Source organism: Lingula anatina, chromosome 3 (genome assembly GCF_051362555.1).
Source record: "Lingula anatina isolate TDL-2025a chromosome 3, LinAna3.0, whole genome shotgun sequence".
NCBI classification, from domain to species: Eukaryota; Metazoa; Brachiopoda; class Lingulata; order Lingulida; family Lingulidae; genus Lingula; species Lingula anatina.
Window position 1 is genome coordinate 26668885 of NC_141769.1, and position 21396 is coordinate 26690280.

General features: G+C 35.6%; 1 protein-coding gene across 1 annotated transcript; it reads left to right on the forward strand.

The window, feature by feature from the left end:
• The first annotated feature begins 129 nt into the window (after positions 1 to 129).
• Positions 130 to 19951, forward strand: LOC106179864 (dual specificity mitogen-activated protein kinase kinase 7). Its single transcript, XM_013563661.2, has 12 exons — positions 130 to 307; positions 1736 to 1844; positions 2614 to 2680; positions 3061 to 3174; positions 4243 to 4362; positions 4673 to 4780; positions 5133 to 5184; positions 13239 to 13366; positions 13910 to 13990; positions 15954 to 16096; positions 16331 to 16376; positions 16719 to 19951. The coding sequence occupies exons 1-12, from the start codon at positions 130 to 132 to the stop codon at positions 16836 to 16838; spliced, it is 1266 nt and encodes a 421-aa protein (XP_013419115.2). The 3' UTR covers positions 16839 to 19951.
• The last annotated feature ends 1445 nt before the right edge of the window (positions 19952 to 21396 follow it).

A 21396-nucleotide genomic window follows, 5' to 3' on the forward strand; every position in this document is an offset into this window, starting at 1 on the left:
TTATGTAAATTCGATTTCAATTTCTGAATCAAAAATGAGCAGTTTCTCGGAATCTTTACAGAAAATTACTCCAATGAATATATTTAACTGCAATTTAATGCATATTTAAGTATATCTTCATCGCTTATCATGGCTAAGAATAAAGTGCTAAAATCACATGATTCAGTCAAAATGGCGACGAGTGCCTTTCAAAACAAATTGAATGACTTAGAAAGGCGACTGCAAGCTGAAAATGAGTCCCACAGACGCGATCGCACACCTAGAAACTTCGGACTTCACATAGAGAGCCCAAGGAGACAGAGACCAAGTAGGTGTTTTTGTTAAGAGTTAGACAAAAATGATAACAAAATAAAAAAATTCTTCTGGCTCGGTTTTTTTACAGAGACAAAAATAAATTCTCTAGGGAATCCCCTTATTTTGGCCCGAGGAAATATTGCGCAAATATTGCATTTGCATTCTTTACAATACTTCCCCGTGTTATCTTGGAGTCAAACATGCCATTAATCCTTTTTTTATTATCATTAATGTGGAAACTTACCAACCCAAGCTGTCAGAGCCAGATTCAGGGTACAAATTTGTGACATTCTTCTTCATCTCTCGAGGTCTTTGATACAAGTCTTCTTCAGTCTTCAGTCATTTAGCCTGAAGGGCTAGGTAACTGTGCTGGACTTTTGAGTAGTGGTATCAATCTGTGAACTATTTATGTACAATGGTTTTGTGCAGCATAAAGAATAATTAAATGTTATCAGATTAATGTTTGAGCATCCGCGTGTCCTTTTCTATATACATGTGCCAGAAAAGTGGTCAAGTCAACTGGATGACTTTAGAATGTATGTATGCATGCATTATTCTTATACATTTGATTTCTTCAAGTCTTATCCACCTGACTCACTTCATTTTGACCATCATTTTTTTATTGTGCAGCAGCCTAGTAGACTTGCAACTGCAAAATTAGTTTTCAAACCTTTAACTGGTTGGACTATTTATGAGAAAGTATTCAAATCTTAAAGGACTGACCAGTTTTATTAACTTAATATTATACTCTGTTACGAAAAAGGTTTGAAGTACTTGAGACTTAAAAAATATGCGAACACCATTTATTATCATCTCAGTGAGCCATACTTTCTACACAAATGAGAAATGGACTTTTTAACTCTGCTAATAATTGATAAAATGATGGCAGTTGGAAGTGGTTTATCTAAACAAAAGGGGCTTTGTTTGATGTGTAAGCCTTCACACACCTGTTTTCAATTATTACCTTTTCAATGAAAAAGATTTAGTGGTCATATTTGCACTGGTAAGGAGAAAAGTTGAAACAAATGATATGTAAAGCTTTGGCAGATAATTTTTGTGCAGGACCTTTTCTCCCAAGTAATGACAATTTGTTGGAAAACTATATTGTATGAACTATATCCAAGACGAGGAAATTCTGTTGCAAATCGTACTTATGATTATAATTACTGGTTTTAATAATATGGTTTTGATCTATCACCTGAGCACCATAATCTTTAGTATATTCAGCATTATATAGCTCTCCAAGTAATGTTGTAAAAAAAAAGTTAACATACTTATCAAGTAATTATAATGATGCTGATTCTGTATGAAAGAACTCATTTTTTACCTGTCAATCCCACTTGATATGATTTAAATGAAATATATTTAAGTAAAAAAATACTAGCAATTGATAATTGGATCTGGATCTTCATTGTGCTCATTATAATCAATTTCCACACAGCTGGTTTTGGTCCCACTATATCCCGGCCAGGCTCAGCTCCTCCTCACACAAGGACAAGGCAGAGGTTTGAATGGGCCACCTCCCCACAGACTACAAAACCTTTAGACAGGTGAGACAAACTGTGTCTATCAGATGTGATCATTATTTTGATGGTAGGAATTATCTGGTTTTATAGGCAATGGATGTGTTCTTGTGTTGATTTAAAAACCCATTGACATTATTTTAAAAAATGTCTTGCAGATGAGAGAATAGATGAGAGATTGCATGGTGATGTGATGTGCCAGTAATACTTCTGTTCATTGCACGCTGTTTTGTTGTAATTATGTGTTGGTTAAGTCTAGGGTTAGATATGTAGATTTTTACCTATGTCTAGCTGTGCATAAAAGATACAGTCATTAGGCAGGCTCATGACATCCAATTCTCAATATTTGAATATCAGTTACTGTACTGTATCATACCTAAGAAAAGTGAATAATTTTATTTTTCAAAGCAATGTGATTTCTTTGAAGTCTAGATGCATTTCCTTTTGTCATGAGAAAATCCTTTCTGCTGACTTAAATCTTTCCATGCTTATGAGTCAAAAGGCATGATTTTCAGCTACCCTAAGAAAACAGCATTTGGGAATTCGAATTTTAACTTATAAGTTTACATTTTGTGATAATTTAGTGATAATAGTGACAACATTTCACCATACTGTGTCACCTTAAAGGTCTCAAAACGGGGGCACTGCATGCAAAATGCACATAGAATTTTAAGGATCAGTAAACATGATTACATTGGCCTTTCTCCATTATTCATAAGGAGCTGTAATTTATTGTCAATGACTATTACAAGTACACATGTATAATTTATAATTCTGATTCTAATTGTCTTTTCAGTGTTGACATAGAACAGAAATATCATGAGATTATGAAACAGGCAGGGATTTTACACTTTAATGGTCAAGTAAGTACTAGGAGTATTCTGATGAATTGTGTGCTGTTTTTTTTTTCCTAAAATTACTGAAATTGGGTTGAAAGTTTTAGTTTTGTGTCAAAAATGAAATCAATATATGTGGGCAATATATTAAGTTATGACAGCTGACAATTCAATTATAATCTTGTTTACATAATCCAACAACTCAAGATAACATTCATTTGTAGTTCAAATATCCAATAAGACTAAAATTTAACTGAGCAGTTGTATTCAATACTTTTGACAGTCATTCCATTTTCCACACTACATTTGTACAATATATTATGCTGATTTTGAGCTTCATATGAATTCAGTGTATTTTAAAACTTTCTATCCACAACTCTGCATTTTTAAAAAATTATCTGTTTCAGAAAATTAAAAGTAAAATAGTTGACCTTGAACCCATGATTGAACTGGGTCAAGGGACATGTGGCCATGTTGTTAAAATGAAGCACAAGGGCACAGGACATTTACTTGCTGTCAAGGTAAGGTATCATATCAGCAAACATGGAGATTGTGAAACCCTGTTTAACGTTGGTCCCACACAGGGGTCTTCCCAGGATGTGGGGTAAAAAGAGTCCAAAATGTGAATCTGTAATTTGGCCGTCCATTTACAGGGAGTGTAAGACTAGGTTCCCATACCTAGATTGATCTAATAGGATCGATCCATCTTCGAGGGGTTTCTCACTAAATTGCTTTCATCTTAAGCGGCTTAGATGTCTGGGATGCCTACTGAAGCTGCTAAATGATAATTGGTTACCCCCTATCAGCTTCAGTAGGCCTGACAGACATCAAAGCTGCTTAAGTTGATTGCAATATAGCTAGAATCTCCTCAGAGATAGATTGATCCACAGTTAGTACAATAGGTCCTGGGAATGGTCCCCAAAATGTGAATCTGTAATTTGGTCATAGATTTACAGGGAGTCCAACCAACCAACCCAAACATTTTGTAAGCCCTCCAGCTGTCTTTGAAAGTATAGGCCATCTTTTGAGGCTAATGGCTTTGCCAATAGATGGCTGCATGGCTCTTTGGGGAAAGCCTTGGTCGGGCAGTAAATGATAGTAAAATTGGAGAAGCAGGGTCAGTAAAATTGTGTAAGCGTGTTCAGTTACTGTATTGGTCGCTGTTTCTGCTTTGCCCAAAGAGACTCCTAAACCATGTGGCATAAAGAGCCTTTTTGGCTGAAGTGTTTTTGCTGCAGAATGTTTACAAATATTACTGGTCATTAAGAAACTTGACAGTCCAGATGAACAGTTGTATTTTGTTATTTTATTGTATCACAGACAATTACTCAGTACATTTTCTTTGTCAAATATTTGACTGACTTTATCAGTCTTCATCAGAACATCTACTGATCAGATAATTGCTATGGGTAAGCACATAATGGCAGAATTCAAGCTCTCTGAAAGAGCTCACAAAATTGAGTAATGAGCATCAATCTTAATACTTTAAGATAAGGGCAAATACAAAATTGAATGCGTAAATTATTACCATGTCATTATGTATAAGCATCAGAATATGTTGAGTTCATAAAAAATGTTTTTCTTTTCAGCAAATGAGAAGATCTGGTAATAAAGAAGAAAATAAAAGAATTATCATGGACCTGGATGTAGTCATAAAAAGCCATGATTGTTCCTATATAGTGCAATGTGTTGGGTATTTTATTACAGAAGTAAGTATTTCTTCAGGATGTTATAAAAACTAACCTACTGAGTAAGTGTAAGAAAGGAACATTAACTGTGAATTCCTTATAATTTACTTACTCATATAACAGATATGTTAAATTAGTTTAATTGAAAAGCCTGTAAACTTAAAACAAAAAGGGTCAATAATTTTGGGTGAATCAAGTATTCATATTGTACCAAGATGAGTCACATTAAACATGAATTTTAATGCAGCTTATATAATAATTGTGCAGGTTGAACTGTATAAAACTGGTGTCACAAAGAAAATCTCCCAATATCTTATAATTATTTTTTCAGAGTGAAGTATGGATCTGCATGGAATTAATGTCGACATGTTTAGACAAATTATTGAAAGTGCTACAAGCACCTATACCTGAGAAGATTATAGGAAAAATGGCAGTAGCAGTGAGTATTTATCCTGTGCAATTATTATATTAAAAATATTACTGAATTAACCATTTGTAATTTATAATAATCAGAGGTGGCATTATCAACTGCCTCTACAACAACATGCATATGAGTCAATTGTGCCGAATCATATCACATTTAAAAATGCTAAAAGTTATTGCTGTTAACTGGATAAGTGGTCTTAGTTGCTCTCTTTACCAAAAAAAGATTTAGACAAGAGATTGAAGCACTAAGTGTTGTCTTTTCTGTAATGATTGCACATTTTTAATCAAAACAGTTTTAATTCTGGTTACTTCGATGGGCTTTTATGACTTGAAATCGTGATACAACTATTTTTCTTTGGTTTCAGATTGTGAAAGCATTGCATTATCTCAAGGAAGAACATGGAGTCATTCATAGAGGTAAATCATCGTTGTTATTTTTGCTATCCACATTTATGTGGGCTCAGTATAACAGTTATATTTTATCTGGAACCAAATTTTATTCAAACGCTTCTGTTAGAAAGAACATTACCTTACCCCTAAGTTATTAAATTTATTTTGCAACGATGGTTTGAGATGCATGTTTCTTTATCAGCTCAAGGCTGTGAGTATCTGTTGAAAGGTTTTCATAATAAAAGGTATCTTTTGTGTGTCTCACCTGAAGCAAGGCACTTAAAATGTAGAACCTCTGTTGCATTGGCATCTTGTACTATCAGAAAAAAATCAGATAAACTGATAAAAGTTTGTGGTATTTTTCTATATTTTACACAAATACTGAAAAAAGTCTTAGAATATAAGATCAGGAGAGGATATGTGTAATATGTGGATGGATGTTATAGTTCTTTGAAGTTTGATCTTTGAAAGCATGCCCTGGATTGTCATAGGCAGGATGTTACAGAGATTAAGTGATGAAAGATAGGATAGGTGGGGATGATTTTCAAGACAGTCTCTTGCGTCATAATTTAGATGTCATCATTGAAAACTTTTCATCAAACTAAAGAACTTTCAATTGAAGATTGCTAGCTTTGTGATATATCCATTTAAAGGTTGGATTTTGTGTGTTGAGGAAAATCTAAGACTTTGTTTTAAATGTATTAGCAAACTTTTTGCAAAATTATTCCATTTAATTCAGGTTTTATTTATTGCACTTCACCATGAAATAGAGCAGGGCGTTTGCCCTGTTGCTCTTGTGTTTTTTTTCATTTGTTTTCCTGTGATGTGATGTTATATCATGGTTAAGCATTGTTCAGTTTGAGGAGTTGTGACAGAAGTCTGCATTTAGTTTTGGGAAGATTGAAAGTATGTCATCATGGCAAAGATGGTCCCTCACACATGTTACACATTACACCAGTAGGCCTTCCACATCGAGGACCAGTTTCATAAATGGTCTCTAAATGTTTTGTTTAATCTTAAACAGCCTTTAGATCATGCCAGATTTAGGAAAGATCTCCAGACAGCCTGAATCAAAGAAGTCAGCATTTCTGTTCATTGTTTAAATGTAGGATAAACATGATAGTGGAATCTGGGCATGATTGGGGGGACTAAGAGAAATTCCGGTCTCTATAACATCGTTTAGACAAGCACAATTCTAGAATGGAAATAGGTCTAGAGTGTTGTAATCAGCTGTTTTGACAAGCCATTTGAGCTAATTTCTATTGAAAAGTCCTGGACCAGGTATAAATTGGACTTGAATGATTCTTTATGTAAATGAAGCCTTACTAGTATTTAGATGTCCATTTTAAAATGTTGAGCTAGGCAATTCTTTTTTAAAAAGAAAGGGCCTTAAACTTTTTGTGCAAAATCATTCAGACATGCACCGTCCTTTCACTTTACTTAAGCATGCAGATATCAGGAAGGAGAATTCTTTTCATTTTCAAGATTTTCTCCTTTTTAATTTGGAAAAGATAATTTTTTAATTAGCTGGATTTCAAATAAAGTGTCAGTGGTGGGTATTGGATTGAAGAGTAGAGTTTTTCTCTTTCATCATCATTCTCTGTATCCATCAGTGGGGCATGTGATCAACATCAGAAAAATAAACCTGTATTTTTTAGAAGTTCCTGATGGGTTTGACCCTCTACAAGTTCTTGAATATACATTATTAGATAGACTTGCAGGCTGGCGAATAATCAAAAAGTAATAAACTAGCAAGTCACTTCTTGGAAGCAGACTGTGTGAAACTTTGTCAAAGGCACACTTATGGAAAGCTGTCAAAGTCAAAGGGGTACATACTTTGGCAAGTAAACATGATTACACGTTGTTGATAGATTTTTTCTGACTTCTGTGTTCATTGATTTTTTTTCTGACTTTTGTTACGTAATCTCCCAGCATTTTTGAAAATGTCATTTTTGGCTTCAAGGTTTCTCTCATCATCGAACCATGGAGGCATGGTTCAACAGTGGTAAAACACTGTGAAACAATCACTCAAAATACTGAAAGATGTGATTTAAATTTAATCAGCTGTAGATAAAATAGAAAAAGTTCAAGTTAGGTGTAAAAATTGAAGAGTAAAATTTCTTTGGTGGTGTCCTGCCTACCTGAGTACGAACAGGGGGTCCAACAAATGAACTGAGACATTGCTTGTCCAGTGATGCTTAACAATCACTGAACATTTCATGATTTTCTTTAAACTACTAATTCAGAAGCTGTGTACTTGAAAGTGAAATGAATATTAATTATATTATCCTTCCCAAAATAAGTTTTATGGTTCAACAGTGCTTCAAGAGACATCCAGATCAGACTGACAACTCAGCTCATCATGATCCTATTTCTTATCTTCATGATAGCATTAAATGTGTCTCATAACATTTTATTAGGTGTAGGCAAGCTTATTCTATATTTAAAAAATCTATATTCATGAAATCAGAAAGAATTTTTTTACTGTATATTTTAGATAAATAAATGAATACAGATGGTATGAATTAAAAATCAATTGTTTAACAAATTGTATTTTTTATATAAATAAATAAATACAGATGGTATGAATAAAAAAGCAATTCTTTAACAATTTTTTGGCAAAAGCAGGATGCAACACCCTTAATTAGATAACTTTAAAGGAAAATCAGAGCTGTGAGTTTAATTGGACTGATAGGGTTATGTAGAAGAACTTCATGTTACCATGATAGAATGCAATGAAAAATACACTAAACATAACTGTTGAATGGAAACTTTTATTTTATTTTTTCTAGTGCCTTAAAATGGTTTATGAGATGTTTATTGGTTAATATATTAGGCTCAACCTGTATGAACTGTGAGCACCTGTAAGGGAAAACTGTTTAGCGTAAAATTGAGATTGGTACATGACTCCTTAGAAATATTCAAAATTTACCATTGAGATGTGCTCTGCATTGAAGCATCACAAGCAGTAATTATTATGCCTTGTTAATAATGCCTTCTTTTAATCTAGTTGAATGATTATAGAATGAGTTTTCATTCTGAGGTTGCTTAGTCTCAGGCCTACCCAACTACCAGACTCTGCACCGAATGATCCTGCATTCATTGGTATATCGGACCACACCACCCGTTTTCAAGGTGGGCATCAGTGCGCGCTTCAAAGTATTGGTTGCAACACTGCTCTTGCCTAGTACGCGATGTGATAGTGATGATTCTCAGCAGGGTCGGAAAGTAGTGCATCTCATCTCAAAATTTGTTCCGGGGTATGATACTGTGAAATGCGTACTGACACACAGACCTTTAAAACCGGTAGTGTGGTCCGATCTACCGGTGAATTCCAGATCATTCAAGTCTGGTAGTTGGGTAGGCCCAAGTCTAAGCAGATTATGGATGAACAATGGTTTCCTGAACAGGATCCAATATTCTGTTGAAAGTTGTCCAGTCTGAGCAGACTTCATTAGGTACAATGGGTTCCTTAACAGGATCCAGTCTTTGGTTCAAAGTTGCCCAGTCTGATCAGACCGCAGCTGGTACAATGGTTTCCTGGGCAGGACATGTCAATTTCAATCAGTAAAATGGATTAAGTAAACAGGGGAAACTTTGAGGTAAAAGGTTCGATGGCTCAAGTTATGTGCTTTGAAGATTCTACTTGAAAGACAGATTTCGTTACAGTGGCCTGAATTGCCCCATTGGTTTTTCCCATTTCTAAAACTAATCTCGATTCAGTTCAGCTGTACTGCCCTGGTAGGGACAAGCATGTGGTAAAATTACCGCGGGCGTCTCTCAGCCCTTCTGCACACTGATAGTTTGTATACTAACAATGAACTGTGACCAGAGAGAGACCAACCTGCAGTCACCCATATCTTCTCACTTGAAAGATCGTCCTAAAATAGTTCTGCCTTCTGTCTGAATGATTTTTTACAGGTTGATTGAAAATGGTACGCAAAATGTAAGGTGTTGATATTGGCTAATTAAACATAGGTCTTACTTAATGGAAATTTAAGATGTGTAACATGGATAAGCCCTGGTGTGACCTGAATCATTGTACCACCAGCGTTAGCGCTGGCGGTACACATGGTTTCGGTTCCGTCCGGATCGTTCCGCCGGCTCCGCCGGCTCCGCCGGCTCCGTTGGCTCCGCCGGCTCCGCCGGCTCCGCCGGACGGCTACCGTTACCGCTTCTCCTCCTAGGCGGTAAGGTCCCCCGTACCCATCTCTTGGATTTAGGTCACCTATAATCTCAACTCGTTCCACGTAAAATTTGGGCTTTGTCGGTATTGGGGTCTGGGTGTGGCACTCATTGAAATGCACCCTTGTCCAAAAATGGCAAAATTAAATGCTAATTATCTACCCTACGGAAGGGGTTATGGGAAAAATTTCTACAGACGGCTTTCCAAAAGTCATATGTGTAGATTTCAAATATGCCCTTGGATTTGACCTTTGACCTTTACTTCAAGGTCAAACGGGCCAAAATTTTCAAAAAAATTAAATTTTTTACGAAAAAAAATTTTTTTGCCCTGTTATTCAGACACCACACAGACTTAACCAATAATATTATTGGAAAGTGTTACCCTTCAGGTCATCCTTCATCTCCGTGAATTTGGGGTCAATCAGTGCATTTTCACCGGAGTAGCGGCCATAAGATGGCGAAACTGAAAACTGTCTCTAATTCGGGAACCGTTAATGCTAGAGACCCATTCTTTTTTGCATTTTGTAGAGCATGTAAAGCCCAACACTGGAGGTGGTCTCCGTTTTTTTGTATTCCGTACGGTTTTCAAGTTATGCTGTATCAGAAAGTACATATTGGTGGTGAAAGCAAAATGTGCAGTACGGTAATGGATAATAAATTTTGAACTCCAGAAAAATAAAACATAAGGCTTGGCAAAGCAGACAACTTGTGGTCAAAAATGACATTATTTCATCAAATTTGAACTTCTGGAACTTCAGAGCACCTCCCATTTCAAGAATTTTGACCAAAATGACATTTTCTTTATTTTAATTAATTTTTGCTGTAGGAAATTTATGGCACATTAAGGTAATTCCAAAATTATAACATTTAGTCCCTTATATCTCCAAAACTGGCAGAGATAGGTCCATAGTTACTATTGAAGTTGAATAGGAAGTCATATACTGGCAATCTTACTGTGACCTTGAAATTGACCTTTGACCTACTTTTCACCATGAACTGAACTTTGCAAATTTTGCTTCCCTTTTATCTCCAAAACTGGCAGAGATAGGTCCATAGTTACTATTGAAGTTGAATAGGAAGTCATATACTGGCAATCTAAATGTGACCTTGAAATTGACCTTTGACCTACTTTTCACCATGAATTGAACTTTGCAAATTTTGCTTCCCTTTTATCTCCAAAACTGGCAGAGATAGGTCCATAGTTTCTATTGAACTTGAATATGAAGTCATATACTGACAATCTAAATGTGACCTTGAAATTGACCTTTGACCTACTTTTCACCTTGAACTGAACTTTGCAAATTTTGCTTCCCTTTTATCTCCAAAACTGGCAGAGATAGGTCCATAATTACTATTGAACTTGAATAGGTCGTCATATACTGGCAATCTTACTGTGACCTTGAAATTGACCTTTGACCTACTTTTCATCATGAACTGAACTTTGCAAATTTTGCTTCCCTTTTATCTCCAAAACTGGCAGAGATAGGTCCATAGTTTCTATTGAAGTTGAATAGGAAGTCATATACTGGCAATCTTACTGTGACCTTCAAATTGACCTTTGACCTACTTTTCACCATGAATTGAACTTTGCAAATTTTGCTTCCCTTTTATCTCCAAAACTGGCAGAGATAGGTCCATAGTTACTATTGAAGTTGAATAGGAAGTCATATACTGGCAATCTAAATGTGACCTTGAAATTGACCTTTGACCTACTTTTCACCATAAATTGAACTTTGCAAATTTTGCTTCCCTTTTATCTCCAAAACTGGCAGAGATAGGTCCATAGTTACTATTGTATTGAATAGGAAGTCATATACCGGCAATCTTACTGTGACCTTCAAATTGACCTTTAACCTACTTTTCACCATGAATTGAACTTTGCAAATTTTGCTTCCCTTTTATCTCCAAAACTGGCAGAGATAGGTCCATAGTTACTATTGAAGTTGAATAGGAAGTCATATACTGGCAATCTAAATGTGACCTTAAAATTGACCTTTGACCTACTTTTCACCATGAACTGAACTTTGTAAATTTTGCTTCCTTTTTATCTCCAAATTTACGCTGTATCAAAAAGTACATATTGGTGGTGAAAGCAAAATGTGCAGTACGGTAATGGATAATTAATTTTGAACTCCAGAAAAACAAAACATAAGGCTTGGCAAAGCAGGCAACTTGTGGTCAAAAATGACATTGTTTCATCAAATTAGAACATCTGGAACCTCAGAGACCCCCCATTTCAAGAATTTTGACCAAAATGACCTTTTCTTTATTTTGATTAATTTTTTCTGTAGGAAATTTATGGCACATTATGGTAACTCCAAAATTATAACATTTAGTCCCTTATATCTCCAAAACTGGCAGAGATAGGTCCATAGTTACTATTGAAGTTGAATAGGAAGTCATATACTGGCAATCTTACTGTGACCTTGAAATTGACCTTTGACCTACTTTTCACCATGAACTGAACTTTGCAAATTTTGCTTCCCTTTTATCTCCAAAACTGGCAGAGATAGGTCCATAGTTACTATTGAACTTGAATATGAAGTCATATACTGACAATCTAAATGTGACCTTGAAATTGACCTTTGGCCTACTTTTCACCATGAACTGAACTTTGCAAATTTTGCTTCCCTTTTATCTCCAAAACTGGCAGAGATAGGTCCATAATTACTATTGAACTTGAATGGGAAGTCATATACTGGCAATCTTTCTGTGACCTTGAAATTGACCTTTGACCTACTTTTCATCACATGAACTTTGCAAATTTTGCTTCCCTTTTATCTCCAAAACTGGCAGAGATAGGTCCATAGTTACTATTGAGGTTGAATAGGAAGTCATATACTGGCAATCTTACTGTGACCTTGTAATTGACCTTTGACCTACTTTTCACCATGAACTGAACTTTGCAAATTTTGCTTCCCTTTTATCTCCAAAACTGGCAGAGATAGGTCCATAGTTACTGTTGTATTGAATAGGAAGTCATACTGGCAATCTGAATGTGACCTTGAAATTGACCTTTGACCTACTTTTCACCATGAACTGAACTTTGCAAATTTTGCTTCCCTTTTATCTCCAAATTTACGCTGTATCAAAAAGCACATATTGGTGGTGAAAGCAAAATGTGCAGTACGGTAATGGATAATTAATTTTGAACTCCAGAAAAATAAAACATAAGGCTTGGCAAAGCAGGCAACTTGTGGTCAAAAATGACATTATTTCATCAAATTAGAACATCTGGAACTTCAGAGCACCTCCCATTTCAAGAATTTTGACCAAAATGACCTTTTCTTTATTTTAATTAATTTTTTCTGTAGGAAATTTATGGCACATTATGGTAACTGCAAAATTATAACATTTAGTCCCTTATATCTCCAAAACTGGCAGAGATAGGTCCATAGTTACTATTGAAGTTGAATAGAAAGTCATATACTGACCATTTTTAATTATATTTTTTTGTATATTTTGAGAACTCCTGTTGATTGCATTTTATAGAGCTTGTCAAGCACAAGACTGGTGATGGTGTCCCTTTTTGGAGGGGGGGGGTCCATACGAATGCGCTTACTCCAGCTGGTGGTACAATATCCGGAGGCGGTATCGCCTCTCTGATCCTCTAGTTTTAGATTGGGAGTTTTTTTGTTTACCCTACCAGGGCAAGAAACTGAAGACAGATTTTTTATGGATTTTTTTTTTTTTTACCAAAGGATTGAGTAGTCCTGGATTGTAGAAACTTAGACAGAAATATTACTGTCACTATATACTGATAAAAAATTATCTACCATATTAAATTATTCATTTCTTTTAATACTGCTAAGGCTGTTAATACCTTTTCACTGCTTCTATCACAAGTAAATAAACACCGGCCAAGGAGGGAATAAAATAAATGTATTACATTTCAGATATCAAGCCCTCCAACATCTTGCTGGATGAAAATGGAGTGGTGAAACTGTGTGATTTTGGCATCAGCGGGAGACTGGTGGATTCCAAGGCTAAGACAAGGAGTGCAGGATGTGCAGCTTATATGGCAGTGAGTTATTCTAGCCTATCCATAACAGGGGCCCCAGCTTGATATCTGTGCTGTGGAACATGAATGTGTATCATGCATCTTTATGTTTACGTAGATGTTTCTTAGCTCTATTTTTATCATCATTTTAATGCAGGATAGAAGCCTCTCTATCTATGCTGTTTTTGTTTTTTTTTTATCAACGTAAGGTGCATGTCTATATTGGAATTACAATTTTGAAGAAAATGTTATCTGTAGTTCTCCATTTTGTAGCACTATTTACCATTTAGGTAAATAAAGTGTACTATTTACTCACTGGGTCTGTCTCCAAATTTTTCTTTTGTTTTATATATATTTCCATTGTTACAGTGTTAAAATGTGACATGTATCCCAGTTGATTAAATTAAGTTGCATTCCCGCAAGTTTGTGGAGATAACACATGCACATACACACACATTCACATGGATGCATGCACACACATACACATACATGCACGTGCATGCATGTCACACACTTGCACCTTTAATGCCGCCTATACTTAATAAGGCATGACTTTGTCTATTCCAGCCAGAGAGAATTGAACCCCCTGATCCCACCCGGCCAGACTATGACATCAGGGCCGATGTGTGGAGTCTAGGCATTACTCTGGTAAGTCTTAAATCCCATTCCCACAAAGACATCATTGGTTTATATGGACCGACCCAACACTCCTGGGACTCTCGCTGAGTGCAATCGGCTTAATTGAATGACATGCCTCCTTTTGTTTCAAATATACTCGTATAATCACCAGCTTTACTGTATTTTACTCAACAGCAGTTGGAGGCATGTGAATATATTTTTTTCTAAGTCATTTTGAAGTCATATTTTTGGACAGAGATTTTACCTTAAAAAAGCAGGTCACGTTTTCAAACTTTAACAATTTTAGTTGCTAGCATCTGATTCAGCTTCTAATATTTTGAAATTAAAGCAGTTTATGATAGAATGTAAGTGAAAAAAAAAGGAAAATATCACCATCGACTTTTTAAAACCTTTTTACACTTGGACAGCTGGGAAGATACTTCTGGCTCAAAGCCAGTCGCTCCTATTGAACATGTTGTCTTTTGTGAGAAACAAAATTCTAATTTTATTATCGAAGAACAAAAAAAAAACCCAGACGAAACTGTTAAAAGCTCGCTTTACGATACATCTCACAGGGCTACCACAAAGATTTGCTCCTTGAAATGTCATCAATTGATAATATCAGGCAACATGATCTGACAGAGTTTAAGAGCTCAAAAGTCCAAGTCTTGTTTTGTAATAGTATTAAGACCTGCGGGTTATGTGAAGTGACAAAACCTATTACCACCTTGAATCAAATCCTTTAAGCAGACTTCGAATCTGGATGCTAAATTGAAAAGTTAAAACTTTCTGGATTTGAACATGCTATTGATTGAGTTTAAAGCATCTTGTATTCTGTTGGGATACGTAAGCTTAATGTAAAAATTTGTAGTGTTTAAGGAATTTTTCTGTTTATGTGATTGTTAGGACCTAGATAGATGAAGAAGATCAAAATTTACATGATGACCTTTGTGTTTGTTATAATATAAGTTAAGACAGGTTTTATGTTGTTGATGGTCTACTAGTAAGTGGGTTCACAATTATTTGAGAAAGAAATTGTACTAAATAATCACATTAACTCTAAAGTTTTTAAGTGAATCGGTCAATGACTCTGACAAAAGTGAAAGACAATTTAAAAGGCACTGAAATCTTTACACAGCCTGTGACCAGTCATTTTTAATACGTTAGTACTTAAACAGTTTCCGTTAACCTGCAATTTCTATCATATTACTAAACCGTAGAGTTAAGTAGTATTTTATTGGTTTGGTAGGGGTATTTTAGTTTTACAAGTTTTTCAATTTCCTGTTTTTTATGCTGTGGTTGGCCATGACCATGTGCAGTGGCAATACTTTTAAGTTTGAGATGTACTAACTTTAAGATTATATTACATGTCCAGTTTTTTTAATATAGGTAGACTGATCATTTGCAGCAACTCACAAACTTGTGGTGTCTTGTCTGCTATAAATATTTGAAACCAAATTAAGGCTTAATTATTTGTTTTTATAGACGGAATGATTTATCAACAGTTAGGCATGGGAATTTTCCACCAGTTGGCAGATTTTCTTTCTTTTAAAGGCCAAATGGCATTTTTGAAATAATCGCAGATCTGATGCACTAGGGGCTTAGAGAATGGAGCGGTAATTTTTGAACTCTGCTCTACTGTTTGCAATCATGGATATTCATACTTGGTTGTTTTACTTGGGAGGGGTGGGGGAAGAGGGATGTAATTATTACCTCCGCCAGGGAGGTTATGTTTTCACCCCTGTTTTTTTTTTTTTTTTTTTTTTTTGTTAGCCTGTCTGTCTGTCATCAACATAACTCAAAAAGTTATGGACTGATTTTTATGAGCCAAGGAAGAGATGATTAGTTTTTGGTGGTGATCCAATAATCAATAATAATCAAAAATTGCTGCCTTGGCAGAGGTCTGTGCTCTCGGAGTGCTTTTCTAGTTGAACTTGGTTCCCAACTACTGTTTGCATTCCTAAGTATCCATACTTGGTCATTTCAATTGCAGGTGGAACTAGCTACAGGTCAATTCCCATACACAAACTGTAGAACTGATTTTGAAGTATTAACTAAAGTCCTGGAGGAGGACCCCCCTCTTCTACCCTCAGGGTCAGGCTTCAGTAGTGAGTTCCAGTCTTTTGTGAAGGAATGGTGAGTTTATTGCCTATTAGTTTTTGGTTTTAGTGAATTTCATGTAACTTTGATTAATGTCCTTTGATTAATATTGTTTTCAAATCTTGAATAGATATGGACATTTCTGACAATATGTATTCAGCAAAATTATCATGAAATAAGATCACATGCTTGAAAATGAGACAGAATTTAAAAGTTGATCTTCATCCTTTGATGATTTTTTAATGCTTAAGGACACTGTTTTATTTACAGTCTTGCTAAGGATTATCGAAAGAGACCAAAATATAGGAAGTTACTGGTAGGTGAATTATAAAATATTTTCATTTCTGTAGTAAATGGTCTTATGCTGTCACATTTTATTATGATATATAGTCAATTTTATTTTATAAAAATTCATCAGATTTAGAAAAAATTTTAAAAAAAAGGCTATATGGTCAGATATCCAAAAATTTCAGAAATTATAATAAGTTGTTTGATTATTTAAGACAGGAAAATAATTTGCTTCTGGCAGAATCTGCTCAGAAACATTTTTCACCAGTCTTTTTGTTCATTGCTGGTGAATAAATTGCGAATAAATGCCCTTTTATATTTATATATATTTGTGTAAAATTGATAATTTTCTATTATATTTTTTTCACAGGATCATCCTTTCATTAAGAAATATGAGACGGCTGATGTGAATGTGGCGGAATGGTTTGCAGCAGTGCAGAGCAAAAACACCAGCAGCTTAGCCAGTGCGTCCACTCACCAACACAGATGACTGTACAAGAACTGACCACGGGCACTGACCATGACTCCAAGATTATTATACCACTACTATCAGTATCAGTATAGTCTTGTTTTGTAATAAACAAATGTCACATGTGTATTTCTGCATTGTCACAGAGAACCGGGGTCGTTAGTCATAGTTGATAGCAGGAATCTTAGTGACTAAAGTGACACCTGGTGACAGGATGTGACTACAGTGACATCTGGTGAGAGGCATTGCGACTTGAGTGACACCTGGTGGTTGCAGATATGGTTTATGTTAAGGATTTAAGATACGCAGCATTGTGCCCAGCAGTTATTGTTTTCCATGTAAGGTTACTTATGTGCAAAGGTACCTTTAAAGAAAGTTGCTGGGTGGTTTTCTTCAGAAAAGAAAGACCAGTGAATCGATGGCAAGTTCTCCTCATCTTTGTAGCAATCTGGTTGGATGGAGAGGAAAGTTAAATAATGATAAGTTATGGTTTTTACCTGGGCGCTGTGCATTTGTGTCCACATGAATGTGAGAATATTTGTACTCCTGCAAGGGAGGGAAGAGAATGGAAACCCAAATCATGACAAAAGTTTTTCAGACAGATTTCAGTGTTATGTTATACCACGCATTTGCTCATGAATGGTGCTGGTGAAAATGTTGGGCGGAAAAGAGGTGATGTTGTTTTCTTTGCAGTTGTGTTGTATTGTTAGTTCAGTATAATGATTGAACTGGATCAGAACATGAAATAACCAGCTAAAATCATGTAGTAGATGAATAAGAATGACGTATTTTCATGATGCAAAGATCATGTGAAAAAAATGTGGCATAGCTTCATCAGTGTATGTTGAAATGACCACAATTCGTTAGAGGGGGGAAAATTAGAATTTTCAGTGTTTTATGCAGTGTTTTTGTTGGCAGCAGAGTATTGATGGTGTTATAAGGTCATTAATCATGATGTTGTCTTATATATGATGTCAGTTATTGTGACATACTGGTTCAAAAGATCATGGCGTCACTGTTCATAATGATGTCACAGATTATGATGTCACTGTCGATAATGATGAAATAGATTATGATGTCACAGGTTGATGTCACTGTTGTTGATGATGTCACGGATTTTGAATGTCAAGAATGTAATGTCACAGGTTAATAATAACTGATTATGATGTCACGGAAAATTGATGATATCGGTTGTACAGGTCACAAATGGATTGACCATAGACATACTTGTGCAGTACATACATCTTTGATGGATAAGTTGCTGGACCACTGACCTGCAATGCTTAATGATTGCCACGATTGTATATTAGGTTGTAAATTAGTGGTTATTTTAACACTTTCGTGCATACATTTTATTGATCTGTTGCATTTGAAGCAACAGCTGAGAACACTGATGAGGTCACATGGTCATGTATGATGTCATTTTTGACTCGGTGATCTCACATTGAAAAAAATTGGTTGCAGAAAGGGTTACCCAAACCAGTGTCCTTGAGATGTTACATTGATAGGAATTTGTGAAGAAATAGTTGAAGCATGCATGTTTCTGAGCTGAAGGTCTTTATGATTTTATCCAGAAATTTGGATGCTTGTAAGACATTTATTTTTTAAAGTTTGGTGAGGGGGAGCCCCCATGTTAAGCTGCGCACCTTTGTCACTTGCATTTTTGGATTTTTTAAAAGGCCCAATTTCATCTCAGATGTTTTAAAATATAACCTTATTTTGCCAAGTGTGACTGATGCGGGGTCGTTATGAGGCTTTTCTCTTGAAAATATTCCTATTCAAAATTTTCGAATTCCAAGTCAAATTTCTTTCACACAGAGTAGATAACTCTGTGAGAAACTTATGTTCACTGTGCATGATTGCTGACTTTAAAGATCATGACATTTTGTCATTCCTCATTTTGTTGAATATCTCTATGACCAGGGCCACAGGAGAATGAGGACCTCAGTATGCAATGCCGTGGAAGAAAATAAGCTGGCAAATTCTCTTTTGAGAAACTATGTTGACTGTGTAATGTATTTTGCCTATTTTAGGCAGACATCAAGCGAAATTGGAGGGTCTTCTGACTTGAATTTATATGTAAAAAATCCTAATGTAGAAAATCCATTTCAACAATATGGAATAAGTGAATTGGATAAACAGTACTGTATTGGATCTGGATATGACTTTGTTGTTGGCAGTAACATTTTGCCAAATTTTGAATTTTGAGCATCAACTAGTTGCAGTAATGATGAGTTCATTTGGTGTGTATGTTAAACCAGCGCCATGTCATATATCACTGTAATTCCCATCAAATAACACCATTTTCATATGATGTAGATCAATCCAAATTGATATTGTGCTCATATTTATGCAACATTTGCTATGGTTTATTTGTGTTGTACCAGAGCAGTAATGTTAATGTTATCTTTGGAGGTTTGAAGATGACTTTGTCAACTATTGTTCTGAGGTTCTGCCATTTCCAGTATGGAAATAGTTAACTTGGGGTGCATTTAAAGTCAAGTTGTAACGATTTAACTGAGTATCATATGGTCACAAGCCATCGCAGCTGGACAGCAAATGTTACCTTTTTTTTCAAAGAAAATGTGCCAAGCTTTTTAAACCACCATAGACATTGCAACATGTAGTCCCTCTCGGTTTTAAGCCACTGGTTCTATTTTCTTATTTTTCATTTTTAGGTCAAGAGTAATTGATAACTAAATTGTTGTTAGTCATCCATTATCTTCACGGAGTTAGGGAGAGGCGTTTTGGGCGCCACTGAAGACATCTGGGCAACTGCCTAAAATGTTAAGCTTCAGCTCTCGTGATAATTGAAAGGAGGTGTCTCTTTGGCAATATCTATTATCGAACTGCAAGTGCCAGTACAGGCTGTGGACAGTTTAAGAAAAAAACTAATCCCGCTCTGCTTTAACCTCCTGAAGCATATGAAGGATATATAGGACCCCCTATCAGGGTCGTTGTCATAAACGTGCTCCGTGCATAAGGTACCATAAGCCCTGGAGGGGAGCTGAACCATGTATTTAAATAAATTGGTGTTCACATAACCCATGTATGTTCAGTGTGACGGCGTGAATGGTTCGCTCGTTTGCTAACCATGACAATGTTTTTTTTCCAGAATAAATGCATTTATAAAATCTTGGTTTATAAGGCGTTTTATTTATGTGATTTTAATGAGGTTATTGGTTAAGATGTGTTTAGGAATTGTGACCGCGTTTTAACAAGTTTCTTCACACACCGCACCCAATTTCCTACGTAAATTACGTAAATCTTGTCATTTAGCACTGGCATAACAACTGTCTACATTAAATACAATTAAGACAGTACCTTAGGCGAAATTTCCTGAAAAAATGTTTGGTGAAATGCCAAACTTCAGGTCACATTTTGATTATCCCTTGAGTTGATCCCAAACCCTTATGGCCTTATTATCTACGCGTGCAGAGCCAACAAATGAGCGTCCATTTATTCTCATTACTTCTTAATAGAATGTCACTGTCAGTAGAGTGGCATTTTAAACCATTCACTACGACTCCAAAGTTCTGTAAAATAATACGACCAAGAATCAAACTCATTTAGATGAAAGGGCAGCCTTCTTTGGGCTGAATGGCGTTTTTCTTCACTTTACCAAAGTTCATTATTTCAAGTTGAAACAAAGTATTTTAAAATATTGGATCTCTGAAAATTTGGCAATGATGGTTATGACCCGACGGTTCTGCTTGTATTTTATATAGGCCTATATATAAACCACCGGTGTCGCTTCCATTTTATTTATATTAATATATATTAATGGCCAAATACAGTGAAACTCACTAGCGGAGACCAGCTGACTGATGACGTCATTTCTATGCAAAAATTCTCGTTACACTGGATAACGCTATCCTATGGATAACACTATCTCTGGCAAACGATATCCTATGGAAAACACTATCTCTGGACAGTTACCCTAAGGATAGTAGTCATTATTAATTCACTGGATAGCAATTTCAGAAACTAAAACAAGTATCCAGCGTTTGGAAAAACATAACTTTACCTACAGGATAACTGACCAGAGGATAACAATTGCATCTAATGGATAGCGTTCTTTAGAGTATCCAATGTTGATGAACCTGGGCCCAAGTGTATCGAGTAAGGTCCACCCAAAGGATAAAAGCTAAAAAGCATAGCAAGTGGAGATTTGAATCAAAATTTCAATTCAATTTATTTTGTCATTGGAAGCCAACCTTTTGTATTATATGATGGTATTTCTAGTTGCATCAGCATTACAAAATGGCTATCAATCTTTTCAATGAACCACTGACTTATATAGGTGGTATACCAAAACGGAATACCCCCCCCCCCCCCCAAAAAAAAAAAAAAAAAACATATAGTACACTCTAACTTACGTCTAATATTTAAGTCGTGCCATCAATTTGAGTTAATGACTCAACGTGGTACGAATAACGTCATTTGGTCTTGACCGCAAAGGACACAAAATAATTAAATTAAAATAATTTGTTGACATTTATTCTGCCGCCCCCTTGTGGCGCCGGTCTACCAGGGTAGAACGCCCAGCTTTAGGAGCAATTCATACTCAAGCTTATAT